The following is a 23,258-nucleotide window of genomic DNA, read 5'->3' on the forward strand; positions in this document are numbered from 1 at the left end:
AAATCTTAAGTATCAACGACACTCAAATTTTTTCAATTTGAATCTTACATTGGAGACGCTTCTATAGTCTGTCACGCTGTCATTGTGGTTTGACGCATGGATTTTGAGGGTTTAGACTTTAAGTGAGATTAGGGGTGGGAATTATACCTGCCTACCCGATATCCGTCTCGTTTACCCGGGTCCGATAAGGCTCGTGGACGCCCACGCCCGAAGATGGGTAGTACCCACCCAGCCCGAGGGAATTTAGTGGGCGGCCTCGGGTGAAAAGGCCTACCCGAGCTCCCGCCCACGCGGGCACGCCCAATGGAAGACACTCGACGGGTGCCTAAATATACCGCCCCTTATGAGTTGGCGGGTGATGCTTATATACCCGCTTGTCACTACCCACCACAGACATAAATGTGAACCGTTAAATCAGGATTATATTCTTGGTTGGATTTAAGGTCCGCTTTAGGTTTCCTCTATAAATAGAGATTAGTAGTTTAGTTTCCAACCAAACCATTCTGCCTCTTCATTTTGACTCTTGAACTTTGTAGACTTCCCTTCCTTTATTTACTGTATTTCTCTCTCTCAGTGACTCAGTCTCTTATCCAAGATAAAAAAAAAAAAGTTTGAAACTATCTTGACCTATGAGTAGATCTAAATGTTTGAACTTTAAAGATCTTATATTCATATTTTCTTTCATACTAATGTAAAATTGTAGATCTAAACAAATGATGATAATATATATCAGATGTTTTAATATATTCTGATGGACTATTAACCAACATGATGGTTACCTTGTCTAAATTTTCAATTTGGTCTCTGTGTTAGTATATGTTAGGTGTCAAAGCCCGTACTTATCAGGCAATAATCAAAGGGAAATGAATTTGCATTAGTCTTAGCCAAGTATCATTTGAATTAGTCTCAGTAGTTTGAATTGTTATTGTTTAAATAAAGGAGATAATGGGGATGCCCACATCTCAACTAAAATCTGTTTCCTAGTTATTAGGAGTAGTTTGAATAGTTCTAGTTGTCTTCCCTTTAAATAGTTATATTTCAATTTGGAATGAGCATCAGAAAAATTTGTTCCAACTCTTATCTCTCACTGCTTCCTATCTTTCTTCTACTCTCTTTAGCTACTGAATACTTTTATCACTCACATAACAGTGGTACCAGAGCAGTGTTGATCCAATGGAGACACATAAACAAAATCTCGAACAGTTCCAAAACAACACTAATGAAGCTATCGAGAAACTCACTATCATGATCAACAAATTGGTAACCGAGGTTCAGACCATTAAGGATCGAGATTCCGAAAAACCGTCCGGTGCAGGCAAAAAAATCACAAACGGGAATGAGGGTAAGCACTACCTGAAACTCCATTTTCCCCGTTTTAGTGGTGATGATCCTACTGGATGGATATATCAGGCTGAACAGTATTTCGAATTTCAAAATGTGGCAGATGAAGATCGTGTCAATCTGGCCTCGTTTCACCTTGATGGCATCGCTTTACAGTGGCACCGATGGTTTGCAAAACCACGAGGTCCGATGACATGGAGGGAATTTACCACAGCCTTGTTGAGCTGTTTTGGTCCGACTGATTATGATGACCCCTCGGAATCCCTACATCGGCTCAAACAAATCACCACAGTTGCAGCTTATATTGAGGCTTTTGAACAATTGTCACACCGCGTTGACAACCTTCCAGAGTCCTTTTTACTTGGTTGTTTTGTAGGTGGTCTGAAGGAGGAGATTCGTTTGGAGGTGAAACTCAAGAAGTCGCGAAACGTGACATATGCAATGGGGTTGTCCCGTTTGATTGAGGAGAAAATGAGCTTGCAACAACGGGGTTCTTCCTCTACTCGGGTAACAAGTTTTAATTCTCTATCTAAGTCCCGTCCCACTGCTGGACTTTTGGCCCCAAGTCCAGTTCGTCGCTTATCAGGGGCAGAGGCAAGGGAACGTCGAGAAAAAGGGTTATGTTACTATTGTGATGAACGTTACACTCCTGGTCATAAGTGTAGCAAGCCCCAACTGTTCATGATCAGTGAAGTCGATGACGTTGAAAAAAGCGACAACCAGGAAGATGAAGCTAATGATACCCTTCCTAATGAGGTCACCGCTGAGATATCTTTCCATGCGATTTCAGGTGCAATTCTGCCACAAACTTTACGATTGCCTGGTAAGATTCATAGCAAAGATGTGGTGGTGTTAGTTGATGGGGGTAGCACCCACAATTTCATCGAACAGACATTGGTGGAACGATTCGGGTTGCCGGTGGATAATGGGGTCAGTTTAGAGGTGGTGGTCGCTAATCTTGAGAAGATAGCTTGTATGGGACGAGTGCGAGGTCTTACAATTGTCATTCAAGGGTATATAATAACCACTGACTTCTTTGTTTTACTAATTGCAGCTTGTCCTATTGTCTTAGGTATTCAGTGGTTGAAGACTTTGGGACCTGTTGAGATTAATTTCCAGAACCTCACTCTTGGGTTTCGTCTTAAGGATTCAACACATAAGTTACAAGGGTTGAAAGGATCAGACCTTACTGCTTTAAAAGCCAATGAATTGATGGGAATTCAAGGTACTGCCTTACTTATCCAAGTTAGCCGAGTCAATGCAAAATCTTCTTCTAGCCCGAGTCCCTGCACAGCTGTTCAACGGGTTTTATACGAACAGGTCTTTCGGGAGCCTAAGGGATTACCCCCTAAGCGTTTCCATGACCATGATATACCATTAATTCCGGAGGCCAAACCCGTTAGTTCTCGTCCGTATCGTCACCCTTATTTGCAGAAGACAGAAATCGAAAAACAGGTTAAGGAACTGCTGCAAGACGGGTTGATTCGCCCCAGCCACAGCCCGTTTTCATCGCCGGTCTTGCTAGTAAAAAAATCTGACGGTGCATGGCGTTTCTGTGTCGATTATAGAGCTCTCAACGACATCACTGTCAAGGACAAGTGCCCAATTCCAGTAATAGACGAGCTCTTAGATGAATTATATGGCGCTAAATTTTTTTCTAAGCTTGATCTTCGTTCCGGTTACCACCAAATACGAGTTCGGGAGACAAACATAGCTAAAACAGCGTTCCGAACACATGATGGGCATTATGAGTTTGTTGTTATGCCTTTTGGACTCACCAACGCGCCGGCTACTTTTTTCAGTGTTTGATGAACGACATTTTCCGGCCTTACCTACGTAAGTTTATTTTAGTATTCTTTGATGATATACTTATTTATTCAAAGTCTTTGGATGATCACCTTGGTCACTTACGTACTGTTTTGGAGTTGTTAATTACTAATCATCTTTTTGCCAAGCTCTCCAAATGTTGTTTTGGGGTTACTCAAGTTAACTATTTAAGTCATGTTATTTCATCGGGTGGGGTGGTGGTGGAAACAGCTAAGGTTCAAGCTATCCTCTTATGGCCTACTCCGACTAATGCAAAAGGGGTTCGGGGGTTCTTGGGGTTGGCCGGATATTATCGAAAGTTTATTAAGGGGTTCAGAAGTATTGCAGCCCCCTTGCATAAACTAGTAGGCAAGGGCCCTTTTATTTGGGATGAAGAGACAGAAGCGGCATTCCAAACGTTAAAGGTTGCCTTGACAACCACCCCTACTTTGGCTTTACCTGATTGGTCTCACCCATTTACCGTGGAGTGTGACGCGAGTGGGGTGGGTATTGGAGCTGTTCTCACTCAACGAGGGAGGCCATTGGCTTATTTTAGTGTTCCTTTAAAGAGCACCATGCTATCTTGGTCCACATATGAGAAGGAGATGTTAGCTATTGTAAAGGCGGTTCGTAAATGGCGTCACTATTTGTTGGGTCGGCCTTTTGTGGTAAAAACAGACCATGTTAGTCTCAAATACTTAATGGAGCAACGAATCACTACACCTGCTCAATCCAGATGGTTACCCAAGCTCTTGGGATTTGATTATAAAATTGAATACAAGGGTGGAAAGCTGAACCAAGTTGCGGATGCGCTCTCTCGCAAACCTGAGTTTTACTTTTTAGGTGTTTCACATCCTTGTCCACCATATGGACTGCCATTCAAGAGGGGGTACACTCTGACCCTTTTTATTTGAAATTGCCTTCATCATTGCCTGTTCCAATTAAGGGAAACCTTGTGGAGCGTGATGGCGTATGGTTTAGAGATGATGCTATTTTGTTGAGTCCCAAGTCACCTCTTTTATCTACTGTGTTGGCTATGTGTCACTCCTCCCCTGAAGGAGGCCATTTTGGTTTCCTCAAGACGGTTGCTAAGGTGAAATAAAATTTTTGGTGGATGGGAATGAAAGATTTTATGAAGAAGTATATCCGGGAATGTCATACATGTCAACGAGCTAAGACAGATAGCATGCAACCAGCTGGGTTGTTGCAACCCCTCCCGGTACCGAAAAAAATTTGGGAAGACATTAGCATTGATTTTTTGGAAGGATTACTGGTATCTAACGGGTTCACCACAGTCATGGTGGTTGTGGATCGACTCTCTAAGTATGCTCACTTCGTGCCTATGCGACACCCGTTTACCGCTTCAACCGTTGCTCGAGAATTTGTATCCAACATTGTCCGTTTGCATGGTATTACTTCAACCATTGTAAGTGATCGTGATAAAAATTTTATAGCAAAGATGTCAAGCTTTATTTAAGTTACAGGGTTCGGTTTTATGCATGAGCTCTAGTTACCATCCACAATCAGATGGACAAACAGAGGTTATTAATCGGATCCTAGAACAATACCTGCGCTGTTTTGGTTGTGACAAGCCTAAGAAGTGGGTGGATTGGTTACCTTGGGCAGAATACAGTTACAATACTTCAGTCCACACTTCCACCAAGCTAACACCCTTCAGGTTGTTTATGGGCGGCTACCCCCTAAGCTCCTGCCCTATGTTCCGGGAACGACCAAGGTACAAGTTGTTGAAGAATACCTTCAAGACCGTGATTTGATGCTGAAAACCTTGCGAGCCAACCTCTTTGAATCCCGAAACCGTATGAAGCATTTTGCTGATCGGCACCGGCGTGAATTAGAATTTGAGGTGGGGGATCAGGTTTATGTTAAGTTATAACCGTATCATCAGTCGAGTGTGGTTACTAGAACAACAGCTAAGTTAAGTCCACGATTTTTTGGTCCTTACAAAATTCTTGCTAGGGTGGGGAAGGTGGCATATCGAATTGAATTACCTCCTGAGTCCTTGATTCACGACGATTTTCATGTGAGTTTATTGAGAAAGAGTGAAGGCCCTGTTCCGAAACCGTTCCCGCCTCCCGTCAACGAACCTGCTCAACTACAAACAATGCCCGAACCGGAGCTTATCCTGGAGGAACGAGTCGTGCAAAAAGGGAAATATCGGCCGAAGACGGAGATTCTAGTTAAGTGGAGTGGTCAACCTCATGAGGATGCAACATGGGAGAATAAATGGCGGTTCTCGCGTGCTTATCCTCTGTTCCACCTTGAGGACAAGGTGACTTCGAGTGGGGTGGATTGTTAGGTGTCAAAGCCTATACTTATCAGGCAACAGTCAAAGGGAAATGAATTTGAATTAGTCTTAGCCAAGTATCATTTGAATTAGTCTCAGTAGTTTGAATTGTTATTGCTTAAATAAAGGAGATAATGGGGATTCCCACATCTCAACTAAAATCTGTTTCCTAGTTATTAGGAGAAGTTTGAATTGTTCTAGTTGTTTTCCCTTTAAATAGTTATCTTTCGATTTGGAATGAGCATCAGAAAAATTTGTTCCAACTCTTATCTCTCACTGCTTCCTATCTTTCTTCTACTCTCTTTAGCTACTGAATACTTTTATCACTCACATAATAGTATATGAATTAGTTCAAAAATGGATCGGTTGAAATGGATTTCAATAGTTAAATGCCAATGGAAGAAGGTTAATTATGAATTAAGTACAATTTAAGTCATACTTCTTAATATCATAATATTAAATGTTAATTTTTAAACAAATTATTATAATTTTTTGGGTTACCCGACGCCCGGATAACCCGCCTCTAGAACCGGGCTTGGGCGGGCTTTGATCGTTGAAAGATTTGAATTTGTCCGCCCGATTTACCCGAGTGTCCGAGTGGTCAAAGAGGAAAAGTACCCGACTTGCCCGCGCCCGAGACCTAGATACCCGTGGGTACTCATACCCGCCTGATTCCCACCCCTACAGTGAGATGGTGGTTGAGCTTTTTCCATAAATTATTCGCCACTTGTTCCAGATAGTAAAAAAGACTACCAGTTTTACCATTTTATTCATTGTTTTTGTTGTAAGGCCCCGTTTGGTTAGCATGAAAATTAGGTGGGAAATCGATTTTCTACGAAAATCGGTTTTATTGCTTGCTTAATTCAAAACGTGTGAAAATTGATTAGGTGCAAGAAAGAAAATGTGAAGAAGTGTGAATTTTCTATCGCCTCTTATGTGTCACAAAAATCCCACACTATCCTTCTCTTGCTTTCGCTCTGCCTCCAACTCTCCATCTCCCAAGCTCAGATTTCCTCGCTTCTTTATTTATCTTTCTTTCTCAATTGGTTAGTAGTGTTAATGCTTTAGTTTCTATCCGAATCTTTATTTATCTGAAACTCAATTTCAGACAAGCTGATGAATGAATTTCGGTCTCTTTCTGAGTTTCTTTCAGTGATTTATTAGCTTATGTGATGAGTGAATTATTTAGGCAAGGTCATCATGAATACATTTAAACTTTAACCTACGTATTGGGTACAAAAAAAATTAGGCAATATCATTTGACTTTCAATCCCTAACCACCATCATCATTCAAATATGACAAAAATCTTAAACATCACCATCATGAGATATCTAAATTTCGCTCCGATATTTTGTTTATACCTCATTAATTTTGGCGGAAGAGATGCAAATGGTGAATAATGTCTGAAATTTAGATATTTACGATTTTTATTTTTGAATTTAAGGTTCTTATTTTAGAAATTAGAGTTTCTGATTTCTGAAATTAGGATTTCAATTTGAAATTTAGATATTTATTTTTAAAGTTAGGATTCTTAAATTAAGGTGTTTGTTTTTGCCATTTAGGATTATTTTTTCCATATTTTGAAACTAGGGTATTTCAAAGGGGACAATTTGAATTTGGAAGAAACTAAAATCAGGTTTCTGAAATCCAATTTAGTATATTAAAGCTTGTGAAATTCAAATTAAAACATCCAAATTTTCTCAGTCATACTAAACACTAACATTTGTGTTCAACATTAAGATTATTTTGTCTATGATAGAACATCCAATATTTTGTCAACATTTGGTAGCTCGAGTGGTTGATATGTTGACATAAACTCTAAAATTCTTTTTTCTTGTTGAAAGATAAACTCTAAAATTCTTGAAGTCCCTGATTCGATTTCCATAAAAATAGATTTTATGTTTTTGTATGAGTTTAAGTTCGGTGGCTATCGTATTTATCACACTTTTGATGTATTAATGTCACTGTAATGACTATTGTAGATTGTAATTAATTTAAAAAAGACATCCAATATTTTCACACTAATCCTAAATTCTTACTAGATCTGTAGATTGGTATGCTGGGTGAATGTCTTGTACACCTACTACAAATGAAGGTAATGTGAATATTATTATATGGGTTTTGGTTTGTGGGTGAGACAAGAAAATTAGTGGTGGTCCGTGGTCCTCATCCTCTCTATCTACGCCCACAGATTAAATCGGACATTCAAAAAACCGAGATGTGGAAATAATTAGGGACACAAGAAATTAGATTCTTTCTTTTTCAAGGCTTATGAGGAATTATCAATAAAAAATACCAAAAAAAGACTTATGGGGGGAATGAATGATGTGTACTAAGAGTCTGAGAGCAAATACATCAATATTGAAAAAAAATCTTACTAGTATAATTTTCCATAACTGACAATTGTTACTGTGAACCTACTCGACACCAAGTGCCAATCAGACGCTTCTATTGTACTCGTATGTGAAATTTATTGTGGAGTATAATTTTTATTCGATACTAAAACTCTGAACATGTTTTAGGTGTGCTGCAGTGCGGATAATGCGTTTGTAGTTCCCTCAGTAAAAGGGGGTCACTTTATTCTACGAAATTTTGTTAAATTTAGTCTTGTGAACCTTTACTTACGAAAATATTTGAAGGTTAAACATCTTAATTGTAGCAGGTTAATTGACACTCTATTTGGGTTGTTTATAAAAGATAATGGGTTTTATCCAAAGGACTAAAGTTACTAGTATATGTTTGGGAGCCCAAATCTCTTTATGCTCGTGAGGCTAGTGGTTTGAGTTTCGTCTCTACTGTTTATAATCCTTATTTTAATAGTTTATAAGCTATCAAATTTGTATATCATTTAATGTAACAAATAAGATTTCTAATTTTGGGTTATAGTTGCATTATTGTACCATAAATAATACTACCTAAGATCCACCAATAACTAACAAAGGGTCCAAGATCCATATAATAAGGTATAACGGATGATCTTTATGTCCAATTTCAATGTTAGACATGTCTTAATTTTTAGTATTTATTCTAACCTCAAGGTTCCAAGCAAATCAGTTATCTAAGATTCTCAAAGAGAGATAAAAGGGGAGATTGGAATACCCAAGAGAAATGAACAAAAGAAGACTCGAAGAAGCCCTCCGGTCTATTGCTGCAATCAAACAGAATTCGCAGTTGTTTCATAATGGGGCGATTACCGGGTCAGGGATCGTACCTGTAGTCCGAACACACCTGACGAATGTAACGAGCAGGCCTGCGCAGACCGGGTGACATCCCACAGTACCCCTCTCGAGACAGGTTGGCTCAAGGGTTGTTTTCCCATCCCTCAACTGGGCCAAGACCCTAGCCCATGATACTAAATTACCCCTAGTTCACCCATGGATAGAGGGTGAGGGAGATCAGAAATCATAAGATAACATAGAACACCACTAGTATAAGGCCTAGCGTTTTTGCACGTAATCGGTCAGACTTTGTAGGTGTTTCATGTTCGGGACAGGGTCCGAGTGAGGGACACTATCTGTAGTTTCATGTTCGGGCCAGGGTCCGAGTAAGGGACACTATCCGTGGTCCGAACACGTTCGGCCGATGCAACGGGCTGGGCTAGCCCCATCCCCTAGCCCATGATAGAGCGGACACCGACCTTAGGCACACCTCAAGTCCTCTATAAAAGAAAAGGGGATCCGTCTTCTCTCATCTAGTCACCTTTTCTTCGCTCGCACTCCGTCTGTGTGTGTTTCTTCTGTATCAAGAAAGAAAAAAAACGAAACCCTAGCTAGCTCGAATTCATTAGGGTTTTTGTTCGATCAGTAGTCATGGCGACCATGGTCAGTTCTGCAAGTGGTTTACTTGCTATGCTCAACGAAAATCATCCAACTCTCAAGCTTCACGCACTCACAAATCTCAACACATTCGTTGACTACTTCTGGCCTGAAATCTCTACAAGTGTACCGATTATGTATGTTTATATCTTTTCTTTTGTTTCTGTGATTGAATTCCCATCTTTGGTAGTTAGGGTTTGATTTGATCTCTTCTTATTTTCATGGATCTGCAAGTTTTCTTTTGAAATTAGGGTTTATGTGAATAGGGAAAGCGATGACTTCATTCACAGTTTATTGCTGTAAAATATCAACGTAAAGACAGAACCTTTTGTTGTTTAGGTTTAAAATTGCAGTCTTTTATTTTATGGCCCATCCTGATATAGATAGTGTAGCTTATTGATGTTGCTTCATGGATTTCCTAGCACAGATAGTTCCCTTAGGGCATGATAAGATATAAAGTCGTTGCCTTTTTAACTTAGAAAGCTGTACAACCAGTGATGGGAGTTGAACTTGGACTTGTTAAAATTGGAGCGAACTTTTGACTTGTAGAAGGAATTTTAGTCTATAATTTGTTGGTTCAAACGATGAAATTGTTTTCCCCAATTCTATTCAGTGCAATGGTCCAATTTATACTTACAATAGATGGAATGCCTTTTGCTATTATGTGATTTTTATATCATGACTTCAGCCCTTGTTAAGTATGATATATCGTTGAACACGCAAATATAACATTAGCAATCACTCTGTCGGTAAGTTTTGTGCTTTGTGGGAGCTGTGTGTTTTTGGAACTTCATCTTGAACTCTAGTGAGCTTATTGCATTTTCTTATTTATAAATTTTGAGTTGTTGAATTCATATTGTTGTGCAGTGAAAGCTTATATGAAGATGAAGAGTTTGACCAAAGACAACTTGCTGCATTGCTTGCATCAAAGGTCTGAAACAAACCTTGTCGTTTATGCTTACCGTAATTCCTCAACGCATAACAATTCTGTATATTTGGACTCCTTTCTTCGTATACAGTATCAACAATAGCTAATTTTACAGTATTGTTGCAAGTTTCTCATTAGTTCAGTTAGACAAATTCAGGATTTCCTGAGATTATTCAATGTGTTTAAAGACGTGATTTGATTTTTCATGAATTTAATTTACGGAATTCCTGTAGGTGTTCTACTATCTGGGTGAACTAGATGACGCTTTATCTTATGCTCTGGGAGCGGGTTCTCTGTTTGATGTTTCAGAAGACTCTGATTATGTCCACACTCTACTAGGTTAGAATCAATTTATCTTGTCTGCATATTTCTGTGTTACTAGGTGGAGCTGACTAGTAAACTTATGGGTTTGGTTCTGTCATTCAGCTAAAGCAATAGATGAATACGCCAGTCTTAAGTCTAAAGCAGCCGAGTCCAACCTATCAGTGGAAAAGGTGGATCCCAGATTGGAGGCCATTGTGGAGAGGATGTTGGATAAGTAAATGATCTTACTTATTCTGTTTCTTGAAATATTTTTGGTGGCTCGGGCACTTATTTCAGTTTGACTTCATTTAGGTGCATTTTGGATGGAAAATATCAACAAGCTATGGGAATTGCAGTTGAGTGCAGGAGGTTGGACAAACTAGAGGAGGCGATTACGAGGAGTGATAATGTTCAAGGAACTCTTTCATATTGCATCAATATCTCCCATTCCTTTGTTAATCTCAGAGAATATCGGCGTGAGGTATGAATATCTCTTCATTCCCATTGTCGAGGGAGTGATGTGCTACAGTTGGCTTTGTTTCAAGTGTTTGACTATCATCCTGAAGAAGAGCTTAACACTTTTTGTTCTGATACCTTATTTGATATGGAAAAAATTGCATTTTCAGTGCGTAGTAACAATGTTGTATTTAGTTGGTCTTACATGTAAGTTTTGTATAAGTTGGTTTAATATTTAAATTGTAGATTGCAATTATGTGTGCCCTACTGTTGGCCTATATTATTACATGACATCTAGTCACGTCGTTACTTTTGTTTCTTAGAATTGGTTTTTTGAAACCGTAACGCAGTTACCTACTTAATAGTTTATTTGACGTGGAATGATGAAGACCACATTCTTGTTTTTTATGTTTCCAATTTAACTTATCTTCTTCTTTAGGACCTCTGGTTAAGGACCGGAAGTTCATCTCTACCATTTGAGTGTTATATTTTCATTCATGTTATGCGTGGAATTAAGAGTGTTTATCCGTAATGGTTAAACTAGACAAAAATTAATAATTAGAAAATCCTTGCATTACAGGTACTTCGTCTTCTAGTTAAAGTGTACAGAAAACTACCTTCTCCTGATTATCTTAGCATCTGCCAATGCCTTATGTTCTTGGATGAGCCTGAAGGCGTTGCAGCCATATTGGAAAAGCTTCTGCGCTCTGAGAAAGAGGTTAGTTGTTATTTTTGTTTTCTAGTTGTTTTTGCTTCATGGCAGTCATCATAACTGAATACCTTGGTGGCAGGATGATGCGTTACTGGCTTTTCAAATAGCTTTTGACCTAGTTGAGAATGAGCGTCAAGCTTTTCTGTTGAGCGTTAGAGGTCGTTTTCCTGAACCAGTATTGAGACCAGCAGAGCCTGATGTACTTGTTCGTAACGATGAATCTGGTTCAGTTCAAAACGAAACTTCTACAGTGGGTAACGATCAACCAGCTTCGTCAGAGGACATTCAAATGGTAGATGGAACCAGTGCTCCTCGTGCTAGTGACGTGGATCCTAAACAAGAGACCTATAATGAAAGGGTTGCGAAACTCAAGGGAATTTTGTCTGGAGAGACGTCTATAAAATTGACTCTACAGTTTCTGTACAGTCATAACAGGTTAGTATTAATCTATGATTCTTGTAATTTACTGGAACATATGAATTGATGAGGAGTTTCCATTGCCAAATCTGATTGAGATCTTATGCCACAATTCATATTTAATGTAGATCTGATCTCCTAATTTTGAAGACGATCAAGCAGTCGGTTGAGATGAGAAATAGTGTTTGTCATAGTGCGACAATATATGCTAATGCAATAATGCATGCTGGAACAACAGTAGATACTTTTTTGAGAGAAAATCTGGTGATTCAAATATCTTCTTCTTCTCCCCATATTTTTCTCTGCTTCCTTTAGCTGGAATATATTATTTCTATCTTCATTTTATACTCATGTCTGTATGTGGCTTGACAGGATTGGTTGAGTAGAGCTACAAATTGGGCCAAGTTCAGTGCAACTGCTGGACTTGGTGTTATTCACAGGGGTCACCTGCAACAGGGGAGGTCACTCATGGCACCTTATCTCCCTCAAAGTGGAGCTGGTGGTGGAAGTCCATATTCAGAGGGTGGTGCTCTTTATGCATTGGGTCTAATTCATGCTAACCATGGGGAGGGGATTAAACAATTTCTCCGTGACAGTTTACGCAGTACGAGTGTTGAGGTATCTATTGCTTGCAACTCTAAATCATTATTTTCTGTTATTACTGCTACCGTTTTGATCAACTTTTTCGGGGTGCACAGGTGATTCAGCACGGCGCATGCTTAGGGCTTGGTTTGGCTGCTCTTGGAACCGCTGATGAAGAAATCTATGATGATATCAAGAATGTTCTTTATACTGATAGTGCTGTGGCTGGTGAAGCTGCAGGAATTGGTATGGGTCTATTGATGGTTGGAACTGCTAGTGAAAAAGCTAGTGAGATGCTTACATATGCTCATGAGACACAGCATGAGAAGATAATTAGGTACATGAAGCTTGTGGATCTTAATAAATGGCTCTTGTTCTTCGCTTCCTTCACAAGTTACTTATTTTATTATTCCATCCAATCAGGGGGTTGGCACTGGGTATTGCCCTTACGGTTTATGGAAGGGAGGAAGAGGCTGACACGTTGATTGAACAAATGACCCGGGACCAAGATCCAATCTTGCGTTATGGTGGTATGTATGCGTTGGCCCTGGCTTATAGGGGAACAGCAAACAACAAGGCTATTCGTCAGTTGTTGCATTTCGCAGTTTCTGATGTAAGCGATGACGTGAGAAGGACGGCTGTTCTAGCTCTTGGGTTTGTCCTGTCTTCTGAACCTGAGCAGGTTTGTGCTTCTCACTCTTCCAGCTTGTTATCTTAGGATATATATATATATATATATATATATATATATATATATATTTCGGTTCATGTAGACATATATGCCTTGGAAATCTGTAAATGACTAGCTTTTAAGCATTTCCTAACTCTTTATCATGCTACTTGAATTTGACAGACTCCTAGAATTGTTTCCTTGCTCTCGGAGTCATACAACCCACATGTCCGATATGGTGCGGCAATGGCAGTTGGTATTTCATGTGCAGGTACAGGTTTGAGTGAGGCCATATCGTTGCTAGAACCATTGACTTCCGATGTTGTTGACTTTGTTCGTCAAGGGGCACTTATTGCTATGGCTATGGTAATGGTTCAAACCACCGAAGCTTGTGATTCACGTGTTGGGACTTTCAGGTTTTTACAGCAACTCTGCGCTAGTTAAATGCTCGCTAAATTCATGATCTAGTTCCAATTTTTTTTAATAATGATTTTGGGTATGGAATATCATTTTACATTGTGTATTGCTGATTGCTCTTGTCTCATGTTAGGCGCCAACTGGAGAAAATAATTCTTGACAAGCACGAGGATACCATGAGCAAGATGGGAGCAATATTAGCTACTGGAATTCTCGATGCTGGTGGGAGGAATGTTACCATCAAGTTGCTTTCCAAGTCGAAGCATGATAAGGTTACTGCAGTTGTTGGATTGGCCGTCTTCAGCCAGTTTTGGTACTGGTATCCATTGATATATTTCATAAGCCTCTCATTCTCGCCGACAGCTTTGATTGGCCTGAATTATGACATCAATGTCCCCAAATTTGAGTTCTTATCACATGCCAAACCGTCACTTTTCGAGTATCCTAAACCAACAACCCCTCCTGCTACAACATCAGCTGTAAAACTTCCCACTGCTATCTTATCAACTTCTGTTAAAGCAAAAGCTCGTGCTAAGAAAGACGCAGAACAGAAAGCAATTGCTGAAAAATCATCTTCCGAGGAGCCTTCCTCTGCTAACCAAAAGGGCAAATCATCTAGCGAGAAAGAGGGAGACTCAATGCAGGTAATGACTGGTAAATTGTTGGTTAAGAAATGCATAAACCTGCTCTAACTGAACTCTGAAATATGAGTTCTTGTGTGCTAGAAGTTTTCTCGTTTCACCTTTGCTAGAAACCAACACTCCCAATTTCATGGCTTTGGTGTAAGTCCTATGAAGACTAATCCCACTGATATTTTTCAGGTTGATAGTTCATCAGCAGAAAAGAAGCCAGCTGAGCCAGAACCAAGTTTTGAAATATTGACAAACCCAGCAAGGGTGGTGCCGACACAAGAGAAGTACATAAAGTTTCTTGAGGACAGTAGATATGTCCCCGTGAAGTTGGCTCCGTCAGGATTTGTTCTGTTGAAAGATCTCCGACCAGAGGAGACTGAAGTTCTCTCTCTCCATCTCACCGACACACCATATTCAATAAATGCACCTGCAGCAGCAGCTGCAGCAACAACAGGTCAGCAGGCACAACCTGCAGCATCAATGTCAGTCGATGAGGAACCTCAACCCCCTCAGCCTTTTGAGTACAGCCCGTAATTTAGTCGTTCTGGTTCAAGTTATTCTTCAGTTGAAGCGTAAAATATTGTGGGCAAAGTCGGCTACCTGCCTCCCACCATTCCCGTCGGGTGAGTTAGTTTTATCAGGTGTTAGTTCTATGAGGTTCTCGTGTCGAACTAATGTTTTCTTGTTATACCCAATCTCCAAGAAAGGGAGCTGGAGATGTGGAGGATATTGATAATGATTAATGTGATTGTCCGTCTCTCTCACCCGACTACCACTGTCGGGGTATTTAAAAGCTTGAACATCAGGAACTAGGGGCTTGTACTTTGCACTAGAACTGAAAGCCTCAATAACTGAGGTTAACCAATTTCTTTTGTTTCAGTATTATTCAATTGCTTTCTTTAATGGTTTTCTAAGGAACATCCCAGTTTATACCTACATGTTGGTTTTTCTTTGTTTTGAGCATACGACAAATGAGGTCTTGCTCGATTATTGAATTTCTCGTCCACTTGGGGATGTGTTCCTCCCCTTGTGCCATTAAAATGCGAGCCTTTATACCAGTTTGCAGATTGTAAAAAAGACCGCTATTTTCCTTCAAATGTGAACCTTCATACCAGTTTCCCCATCTTAAAAAAGACAGCTACTTTCCTTTTGCCTCCTAACTTATGACAATCTTCCTTCTTGGCTTCTTAGTTTGCATGATTACTTGTAACAAAAAAGATTTTTCATAAATACAGAAATGGCTCTTTGTTTATTTAGTAGTAAATTCTCGTATATCCCTTGTCTCTATCCCAACAATTGAGAAGTGGTCGTCCGGGGATTGGACGATTGGTCAATTGCAAGTGATTTTCATAAATACATTTTAGTTTCTGCTTTTTACCTTAACTTCTCTCTCTCTCTATTTTAGCAAATTTGGGAGAAGAAAACATACAAGTTTTCCTCCCAAAAGCTGTGGCCTTAGGACCCCTCCCCCTTCATATTCGTGAGCAGAAAAGGGGAAGCCTCATTTTCTGTGTAGTGGGAACAAGAAATATTAGACAAATGTTGGATAGAGATTTGTGTTTTATCGCGATTTGCGGGCTAGTGGAGTGGAACCATTGAAAATACGTATCACCCACATGCCAAATTTTGTTTGATTTTTAAACCATTCTTAAATTTTGCCTACCTGTAGTAAAGCCCCTTGCGACCTTACTTAATATGTCCAAATGACAAAAACAGCTCCTCGGATTACTCAAGTTCATGAATATCCTTTGACGACAACTATTCTTTACATTCTAGTTTCTAAGGTACGAAAGGACTTCCAAAATCTAGAATTGGAACATGTAAGTCGAAACAGCTAGAGGTATGGACATGTAACACGTTATCCCGCCATTTATAGTATTTTTTTTTATTAAAACCACAATTACATTCATAATAAAATCGATCCTCAACATATATAGTATGAGAATTCTTATTACACTGAATACTAGATGAGATTTATTCTACCATTTATTAACCATTGATATGAAATATGTTTTTAGAAAATGACTGTCTGCCCCATAGATAACCCAATCTATTTCTTGCAAGGTATATGTTTGAGCAGTTCTCCCCTCTAAATCCTTCCCTGACACGAATAGGGCTGGAACTAGGTTGAGATATATATTGAACAGAGTATCATGGTTGTACGTTTTTTGATCCTTCAACCCATGTATAAAAAGCGAGTTGCCCGCTGCTATCGGGCTGTTCAGTGGGATTGGGCACAAAAAGTTCTCAAGTACCCCGTCCGAGCCCGCCCTGTAGTCGTATTGTGCAACGAGATTCTTCTGCCCGGTCTCGCCCGGCTGGTGAAACATGGCCTGCGAGGCCGGTTCCGGTTATCACCCTGAAGCCTGAATCCAGGTACCGCGGAATATTTTAAGGGTTAGTCACGGGTGGGTCTAAATCCAACCCTTGAACAACCCGCGAGATAGATCGATCTCTAATGGCTGTCTGTGCTACTTTAAGTATGATAATGATTCGAAACCCTAGATTAGGGAAGAAGAAAGGCGGGGAAGAGAGATAGAATGGTATCCGGATCTGGAATTTGCGCCGGCAGGGTAGTGGTTGACGCCCGTCACCACATGCTCGGTCGTCTTTCTTCCATTATCGCCAAAGAGCTTCTCAATGGTCAGAAAGTCGTCGTTGTTCGTTGCGAGGAGATTTGTCTTTCCGGTGGTCTTGTTCGTCAGAAAATGAAGTACCTTCGTTTTCTCCGAAAGAGAATGAACACTAAACCTTCTCATGGTCCTATTCATTTCCGTGCTCCAGCTAAAATCCTCTGGAGAACCATCCGTGGGTAAGTTTTCATTCTTTTTTTTATAAACCCTAGTTTCAGTTTTAGTAATGTTTCTTACTAACCCTAGTTTTAACTCGTTGGTTCCTATTGAATTTTGATTCATTAATTAATTTTATGATGTGGGGTTTTGTTAGAATGATTCCTCACAAGACTAAGCGTGGAGCTGCTGCTCTTGCAAGATTGAAGGCTTATGAGGGTATTCCACCACCATATGATAAAACAAAGAGAATGGTTATCCCTGATGCTCTCAAGTGAGTTTGATTCTCAAGTGGTTTTAGGGTTTTCATTAGTATTAGGAACGAGTTGAGCTGAGATTTAATTTTTCTATTGTTGTTATGTGTTAGGGTTTTGAGGCTTCAACCTGGACACAAGTACTGCTTGTTGGGTAGACTTTCAAGTGAAGTTGGATGGAGTCACCATGATACCATTAAGGTGAAATTTTGCTTGCTTAGTTTTTTTTTCGCGCTTTCGTTATCAGAAATCTTTGGCTTTACATTATGTTAGACTTCTTACTGATCAATGTCACTGTGGAAAGTGAACCCATTCTAATAAGATGTCATTATGCAAATCGAAAACCATTTCAGTGTTATATCATGTTACAAACGGGTTGAACTCTTCGGCGAATTATAAATTGTCGAACACAGAACTTGTAAATTCTGAAACATAGGATTACGGTTGTAAAAGCCATTTCCATCACCTAATCGGCTTATGTTGCCTCTGAGCTAATTTAGTTTGTGTCAAATAAAAGATGGTACCTATTGTGGAGTTCAGCTGATTTTCTTTGAATTCTTCACTTGATTTATCAACTGATTCAAAGAATGTAGTATTATAAAATCTATTGTCATTTGCGGAAATTGTCGGCACTGTCCTATGGCTACCTTATTGGTTTTTAGTGGTGGCTCGAGTGGGGCTCATGGTTTTCTCTATAGCATCTTACTTTTGCTATTATGAATATAGTTTGGAAAACAAGAATTTGAAATCCCTCTTCATTGTTAACTATCTGTTGATTCACTTACTATACTTTCCGCCTTTTGTTTCTCTATGTACGTGAGCTCATTTATTATGTCCACTGAGAGTCATCGTGATTGTGAAAACCGTAGTTCATTTGTTTCGATTCTCCCCACTCCTTTAATGAAATATTTTTGAAGTGTGTATGAAAAACCAGGAGTTAAAGATTTATGCTTATATTGGTTGCCTTGTTTTTGTTCACCAGGAACTTGAGGAGAAGAGAAAGCAGAGAGCCCAAGTAGTTTATGAAAGGAAAAAGCAGCTAACAAAGCTGAGGGTCAAGGCCGAGAAGGCCGCTGAGGCATCACTAGGTTCCCAGCTAGATATTCTTTCTGCAGTTAAGTATTAGATGGTTTACAGGAACACCTAGTTTTTCCAAATGACAAATTTTGTTAGGGTAAGACCCCTTCGATGAGTTTGGTCTAAATTTTTTCGACTTTCTCCTACTTGTTTGATGATTTGATGGCTATATGTATTCTGTGATATTGATATAGGTTTCATCTGTTATAATCTTTGATTAATTTTAGACAGTTTTCGGCTTTTTAAGTTGTGCCTTCTCATTGCCAATAAGTCTATTACTTTATACGATTAATGAATGCTATGAAAGATCCAATATTCTCATTCAAAACCGCATTTGAAGAGATTTTGCAAATTTTAGAATCACGTGAAATTTTGACCGTTCATGTAAAATGACTTCCCGAACAATATAGTTACGAATTCTCATCAAAATATTTTTCTCGAACAATATGGTCACGTGAGGTTGGGTTCCATTGCTTAGACATTCAAACTCCATTTGAAGAAAATCTGTGTGATATAGCTACGAGTTCTCATCAAAATATTCTTTAGGTCTACATAATAAAACTAGGCCTAAAAAGTTTAAAATTCTTCTCGTTGACGCCATCTATTTTCGTCGGAAAGTCATTTACATGAAACATTAATGGTACTATGCCCGACAAGTATCCTGGCTGAATACCGGCCGGGCTCTACATGAAACGTCAGAATTTCGTGCAATTTGGAGATGGGAGGAGAAATCAATTTTCTTCAAATGCATTTTTAAATGTTTAAACAGTGACATTCACCCTTATTTGTTTAAATTTGTCATGTCCAAGCAATGGTCTTTGATCGAAAAGTCATTGTACATGAAATGTCTAAATGTTTGCAATTCCGAAATCGGCGAATTTTCTCTCAAAATAATCATTATTCCAACAAGAATGCTGTTATTTTTTTTAATGTCTCGATTCCATTGACTTTTTCTTAATTAGTTTGATGATTTGATGGCTATCTGTATTCTGTGATTGTGATATTTATATCGGGTCCATCTACAAAAATCTTGATTAAATTTAGACATTTTTCTGTTTTCCAAGTTCCACTTTCATTGCCAATAAATCTACTTCTTTATATGACTAATGGTTCCTATGAAAGATGCAATATTCTCATTACAAGCTTCATCTTCAAGTACCTCTTCTGCTGGAATCCAGCTGAGTTTAGATTTCATGTAGATTAGAATTAGACCTAACTTAATCCTCATATGCAACCAACCATGACAATCAGAATCTTGTCGAACTGGTAAATATATAGTATAACTGTTTAAGTTGCAAGAATTTGCAGAATGAAGTTTCAACTTCCAAGTACAATTTCCCTAACTATGAGAAGAATTTACATACCACTGATTTCAACAACTGGTACGGGATTCACAGACCCAACTACTAATCAGATCAGTCGTCAGACAACAACTTCAACTGGTTTTTAATATGCGATTCTCATCAGATTGTTGTCATCGTCCACCCGACATCTTGCCGCAAATCATTCTCCCAACTTGGTAATTCCCCTGTTGCAAATATGGGTCTCGATCGTTTCTTAGTTGTCATTGGGGATATTGGACTCTCCGTCGATGTTAGGCAGCTCTCGACGGAGCAGTCTCCAACCCGACCAGGCCCACTAGATCCAGACTTTTCTTCTGGTGCAATTGGGGAGGCAGAAGGAATCGTGTGAGTTTCACCGGAGATGACCTTGATTGCCAGTTCTGAGAGTTCATGATTAGCAGCTTCAAGACCCAATGAGTCATTCAGAGCTTTGCAAGCTTTTTCAAGTATGGACTGAAAGTACTTGCTTTGGGCCTCAGCTCGAAGATGGAGATGACGCTGCACCTGCATTACCAAAATATATGCTTCTCATGACCTCCAAAGTTTTCGAATTGTGACATTGTTATTTTCTGAAATGTCTCGATAGGAAAATCTAGGATTGAACTCGACAAACCATATCATTCGATCAAAATGATATCATATGAGTTAGGAGTTTTTAACTAAAGATGGAGAAACTGACCTCAAGCTGATCATGCAATCTTCTCTGAACTTCCATATTGAGCCGCAATGCCTCTGTGACCTGGTTACCTCTGTTCCACATATTATATATTAACTAAAGTTTAAAGGGAAGGAGGATAGGAGCTGAAACGAGTAAGACTAGTGTAGTGAATGAGATTCTTTACTAATACATACTCGTTCAAGTCTTGCCCTTTTATTCTTGTAGATTGTGTAGATTCTGTGTCCTGATCCAGACCACATGAAGCTGCAATACCAATAATTCACATGAACAAATGAAAACCGATAGGCTCAATATGGGGTTGACCGACCAAACGGTTGAATACTGAGGGCAACTTTTTGTGGGTATGTCCGATTTTCTTGTTAGTTGTTAGGCCTCTCTGTAGAGTTTGTTATATAGAACTTTCAAAAATCTCATTACAATTAGAGCTTCTGATACTTGACCCTGCAAACTCAAATAACAGCCTAGAATCGGACTAAAAATGATACAAGCGGGACTTCTTTTGCCAATCGTAAGCCAAAACAGACTTTATGCAATGACTTCGATGAGTATATTACTACAAAGTGTGAATTAGCTGTTGGCTTTGTGGACTTGGGCTTACTGATGATGAGCTGGGACCAATGTGATTCAAGAACAGAGCAAGCCGGCAATATATCAAATTTATACCTCTAGATAGATCGGGTCAAAAGTATATTATATTACCTAGATTCTTTCTATTATTCTATAACAAGTAATTGAGATGCATACCAGATTTCGAGTTGTCACTGAACTCCTTGCCTGCTTGCTTTCCCAACCTATATTTCTGTAAAAATATTCTCTTACTAATGGTTCAATGGAGATATCGCTTACACGTAAAAGATGAAGTCAAATTTAGAGGAGGAAAAGAAAGGATGCGAGAACACTAGTCACGGACTCATGGTTTCTCAACTTCGTGCTAATCAGAGTGAGAGACCGACCAAAATATCACTTTCAAAAATAGTAATTCAACATAAAATGCAATATGAGAACAGACCTGAAGATGAGACTTCAAATGATAAAGAGTCAAGCCCTTGACACCCATTGTTCTCATGATGGTCTTTGGTGTTGCTTCTGCAAGGAAGTTACAAAAAGAATTTGTAAGAAAACAGTTTCACTTAATTTTCATTAGAAACTATCGAGAAACATTTTGTAAGGTTCTTCTTCTACATCTAAGCATCGGTACCGTGGTAAGCAATTACTAACGGAGATTTCAATAAAGCTATAATTTATTTGACTAAGAGACGATAGAGACGTAGATGATCTAATGGATCTCTAATTGACGAACCATATGCTTTCTCAACCAAAAACGCGATTGAAGCTCGCGTCAAGATACCGAAAAGAGCAGCAAGAGGCCTAAGACATCAAAAATAGCCTCCGACTCATTTACGATACATGAATGGGACAATCCCAGTCAACCTTTTAGCTTAGGTCGATTTACATCGGCGTAAATGGGGCAAACTAAAAATCATCCGAAAACTTGTTCTTCGAGTTAGGTTCTACCAATCTTCTATGAAGGATACAATATCGTACACGATATGTCACTAACCTAAGCTAACCGCATCCTATAATCAAACAAGGAATACACAATACATAAGTTCTTCAATTACAAATAGAATAAAAAAGGAGTTGAATAAGAGGTTTGAACATGACAAGTCACTATTGTTTATATTTTAAGCTCCAAGACTTCATTCCCCATGAAAACAAACAACCCAAACAACAAATTGATGAAGGCATGACAATCCTAAGAAAACTTCAAATATCATATCATAATATCATGAAGTAATGGACACAATCACAAAACCCTAAAAGTTCAACAGAGTACCCATAAAAAGCAAATTAAGGGTTAGAAAATTAAACTCTCTACCAACAAATAGAAGTATCAAAACAAAATACATTTACTAATATAAACAAAACATGAACAAACAAAGAAGAAGATTGATGAGAAAATTACTTACTATCAGGACCACCAAGCTGGGTAATAGCATCAACAAATCTTTCATGAAGTTCAGTTGTCCATCTAAGTCTAGGTTTAGGATCAGTTGTAAGAACTAAACAAGGGTCACCAGCTAGAATACTATTTCCTTCATAAGATCCATGTAAATCTTCATGTAATCCCACACTACCCTCAAAAGGATGAATCCCAGAATACATTTTCCCTGAAATAACAACAACCCGGATTTCAAAATCTCATTTTTCAATCAGATATTCAAAGACAAACTACACTGAATAATGAATGAAAGAACAGAGAACCATCAACCCAAATGAAAAGAGGAGGGGGGAAAAGAAAGAACCCACCTTTTGTTTTTGGGGGCAGTTTGCCCCAAAAATCTTCAAGACTCAAAAGAAAGAATCAGATCCACAGAATGCCAATACTCTGTAAAACCAAAAGTGGGGAAGAAAGAGAAAAACAATATGTATGTTTTTGGTGTTTTTCAGTTTACTGAGGTGGAGGAGAGAAAGTGACTAAACAAGAGAGATGATATTATGTTTTTTCAACTCTTCTCCTTGCACTTTTCTAGTATTTGAAGAGTTGGCCGTGGCCCTACTTTTTGTACAAAATTAATCATAACTCCCTGCTTAGAGGGAAACGCGACTATGCGGGCCGATCAAGAATATCAGGATGTGGTCGGATAGAATTTAGAGAGAAGGCGTTGTTCTCTCTCTAAATTTTGTCCGACCACGTACTCTAGTGATGATGCAGCTGAGATACTGGTAA

General features: G+C 39.0%; 3 protein-coding genes and 1 pseudogene across 4 annotated transcripts; 3 read left to right on the plus strand and 1 right to left on the minus strand.

Moving 5' to 3' along the window:
- The first annotated feature begins 1,173 nt into the window (after positions 1-1,173).
- Positions 1,174-5,464, plus strand: LOC147555466 (uncharacterized; annotated as a pseudogene).
- A 3,718-nt stretch (positions 5,465-9,182) lies between these two features.
- On the plus strand, positions 9,183-15,288 carry LOC147555467 (26S proteasome non-ATPase regulatory subunit 1 homolog A-like). The gene is made up of 14 exons (XM_086663072.1): positions 9,183-9,405; positions 10,136-10,199; positions 10,430-10,535; positions 10,623-10,734; positions 10,812-10,980; positions 11,536-11,673; positions 11,747-12,102; positions 12,213-12,348; positions 12,457-12,702; positions 12,783-13,003; positions 13,090-13,348; positions 13,520-13,752; positions 13,887-14,397; positions 14,575-15,288. The coding sequence occupies exons 1-14, from the start codon at positions 9,263-9,265 to the stop codon at positions 14,917-14,919; spliced, it is 3,039 nt and encodes a 1,012-aa protein (XP_086519198.1). The 5' UTR covers positions 9,183-9,262; the 3' UTR covers positions 14,920-15,288.
- Positions 15,289-16,449: 1,161 nt separating this feature from the next.
- Positions 16,450-18,751, plus strand: LOC147555468 (large ribosomal subunit protein uL13w-like). Its single transcript, XM_086663075.1, has 4 exons — positions 16,450-17,197; positions 17,332-17,448; positions 17,542-17,629; positions 18,411-18,751. The coding sequence occupies exons 1-4, from the start codon at positions 16,926-16,928 to the stop codon at positions 18,552-18,554; spliced, it is 621 nt and encodes a 206-aa protein (XP_086519201.1). The 5' UTR covers positions 16,450-16,925; the 3' UTR covers positions 18,555-18,751.
- Positions 18,752-19,760: 1,009 nt separating this feature from the next.
- Positions 19,761-23,039, minus strand: LOC147555469 (protein PHR1-LIKE 2-like). Of its 2 annotated transcripts, XM_086663073.1 has the most exons (7): positions 22,838-23,039; positions 22,498-22,698; positions 21,537-21,613; positions 21,272-21,326; positions 20,701-20,770; positions 20,528-20,597; positions 19,761-20,352 (listed from the first exon to the last, which is right to left on the minus strand). In XM_086663073.1, the coding sequence occupies exons 2-7, from the start codon at positions 22,691-22,693 to the stop codon at positions 19,969-19,971; spliced, it is 852 nt and encodes a 283-aa protein (XP_086519199.1). In that variant the 5' UTR covers positions 22,694-22,698; positions 22,838-23,039; the 3' UTR covers positions 19,761-19,968. The 2 variants fall into 2 exon arrangements, with proteins under 2 accessions (XP_086519199.1, XP_086519200.1); XM_086663074.1 differs by lacking the exon at positions 22,838-23,039 and having other exon boundaries at positions 22,498-22,835.
- Between the last annotated feature and the right edge of the window lie 219 nt (positions 23,040-23,258).

Source organism: Eschscholzia californica, unplaced genomic scaffold, assembly GCF_041429995.1.
Source record: "Eschscholzia californica isolate CP2 unplaced genomic scaffold, dmEscCali1.0.p SCAF_2, whole genome shotgun sequence".
In the NCBI taxonomy this organism is placed as follows: Eukaryota; Viridiplantae; Streptophyta; class Magnoliopsida; order Ranunculales; family Papaveraceae; genus Eschscholzia; species Eschscholzia californica.

Bases quoted from the DNA above. Each gene is read 5' to 3' on its own strand.
- LOC147555469 (XM_086663073.1), bottom strand. From the start codon at position 22,693: ATGTATTCTGGGATTCATCCTTTTGAGGGTAGTGTGGGATTACATGAA. The intron at 20,771-21,271 runs GTATGCATCTCA...TTGGTATTGCAG, and splicing joins CAGTGACAACTCGAAATCTG to CTTCATGTGGTCTGGATCAG. The intron at 20,598-20,700 runs GTATGTATTAGT...TATGTGGAACAG, and splicing joins AAAGGGCAAGACTTGAACGA to AGGTAACCAGGTCACAGAGG.
- LOC147555467 (XM_086663072.1), top strand. From the start codon at position 9,263: ATGGCGACCATGGTCAGTTCTGCAAGTGGTTTACTTGCTATGCTCAAC. The intron at 9,406-10,135 runs GTATGTTTATAT...ATTGTTGTGCAG, and splicing joins TCTACAAGTGTACCGATTAT to TGAAAGCTTATATGAAGATG. The intron at 11,674-11,746 runs GTTAGTTGTTAT...CCTTGGTGGCAG, and splicing joins TTCTGCGCTCTGAGAAAGAG to GATGATGCGTTACTGGCTTT.
- LOC147555468 (XM_086663075.1), top strand. From the start codon at position 16,926: ATGGTATCCGGATCTGGAATTTGCGCCGGCAGGGTAGTGGTTGACGCC. The intron at 17,198-17,331 runs GTAAGTTTTCAT...GGGTTTTGTTAG, and splicing joins CTCTGGAGAACCATCCGTGG to AATGATTCCTCACAAGACTA. The intron at 17,449-17,541 runs GTGAGTTTGATT...GTTATGTGTTAG, and splicing joins GTTATCCCTGATGCTCTCAA to GGTTTTGAGGCTTCAACCTG.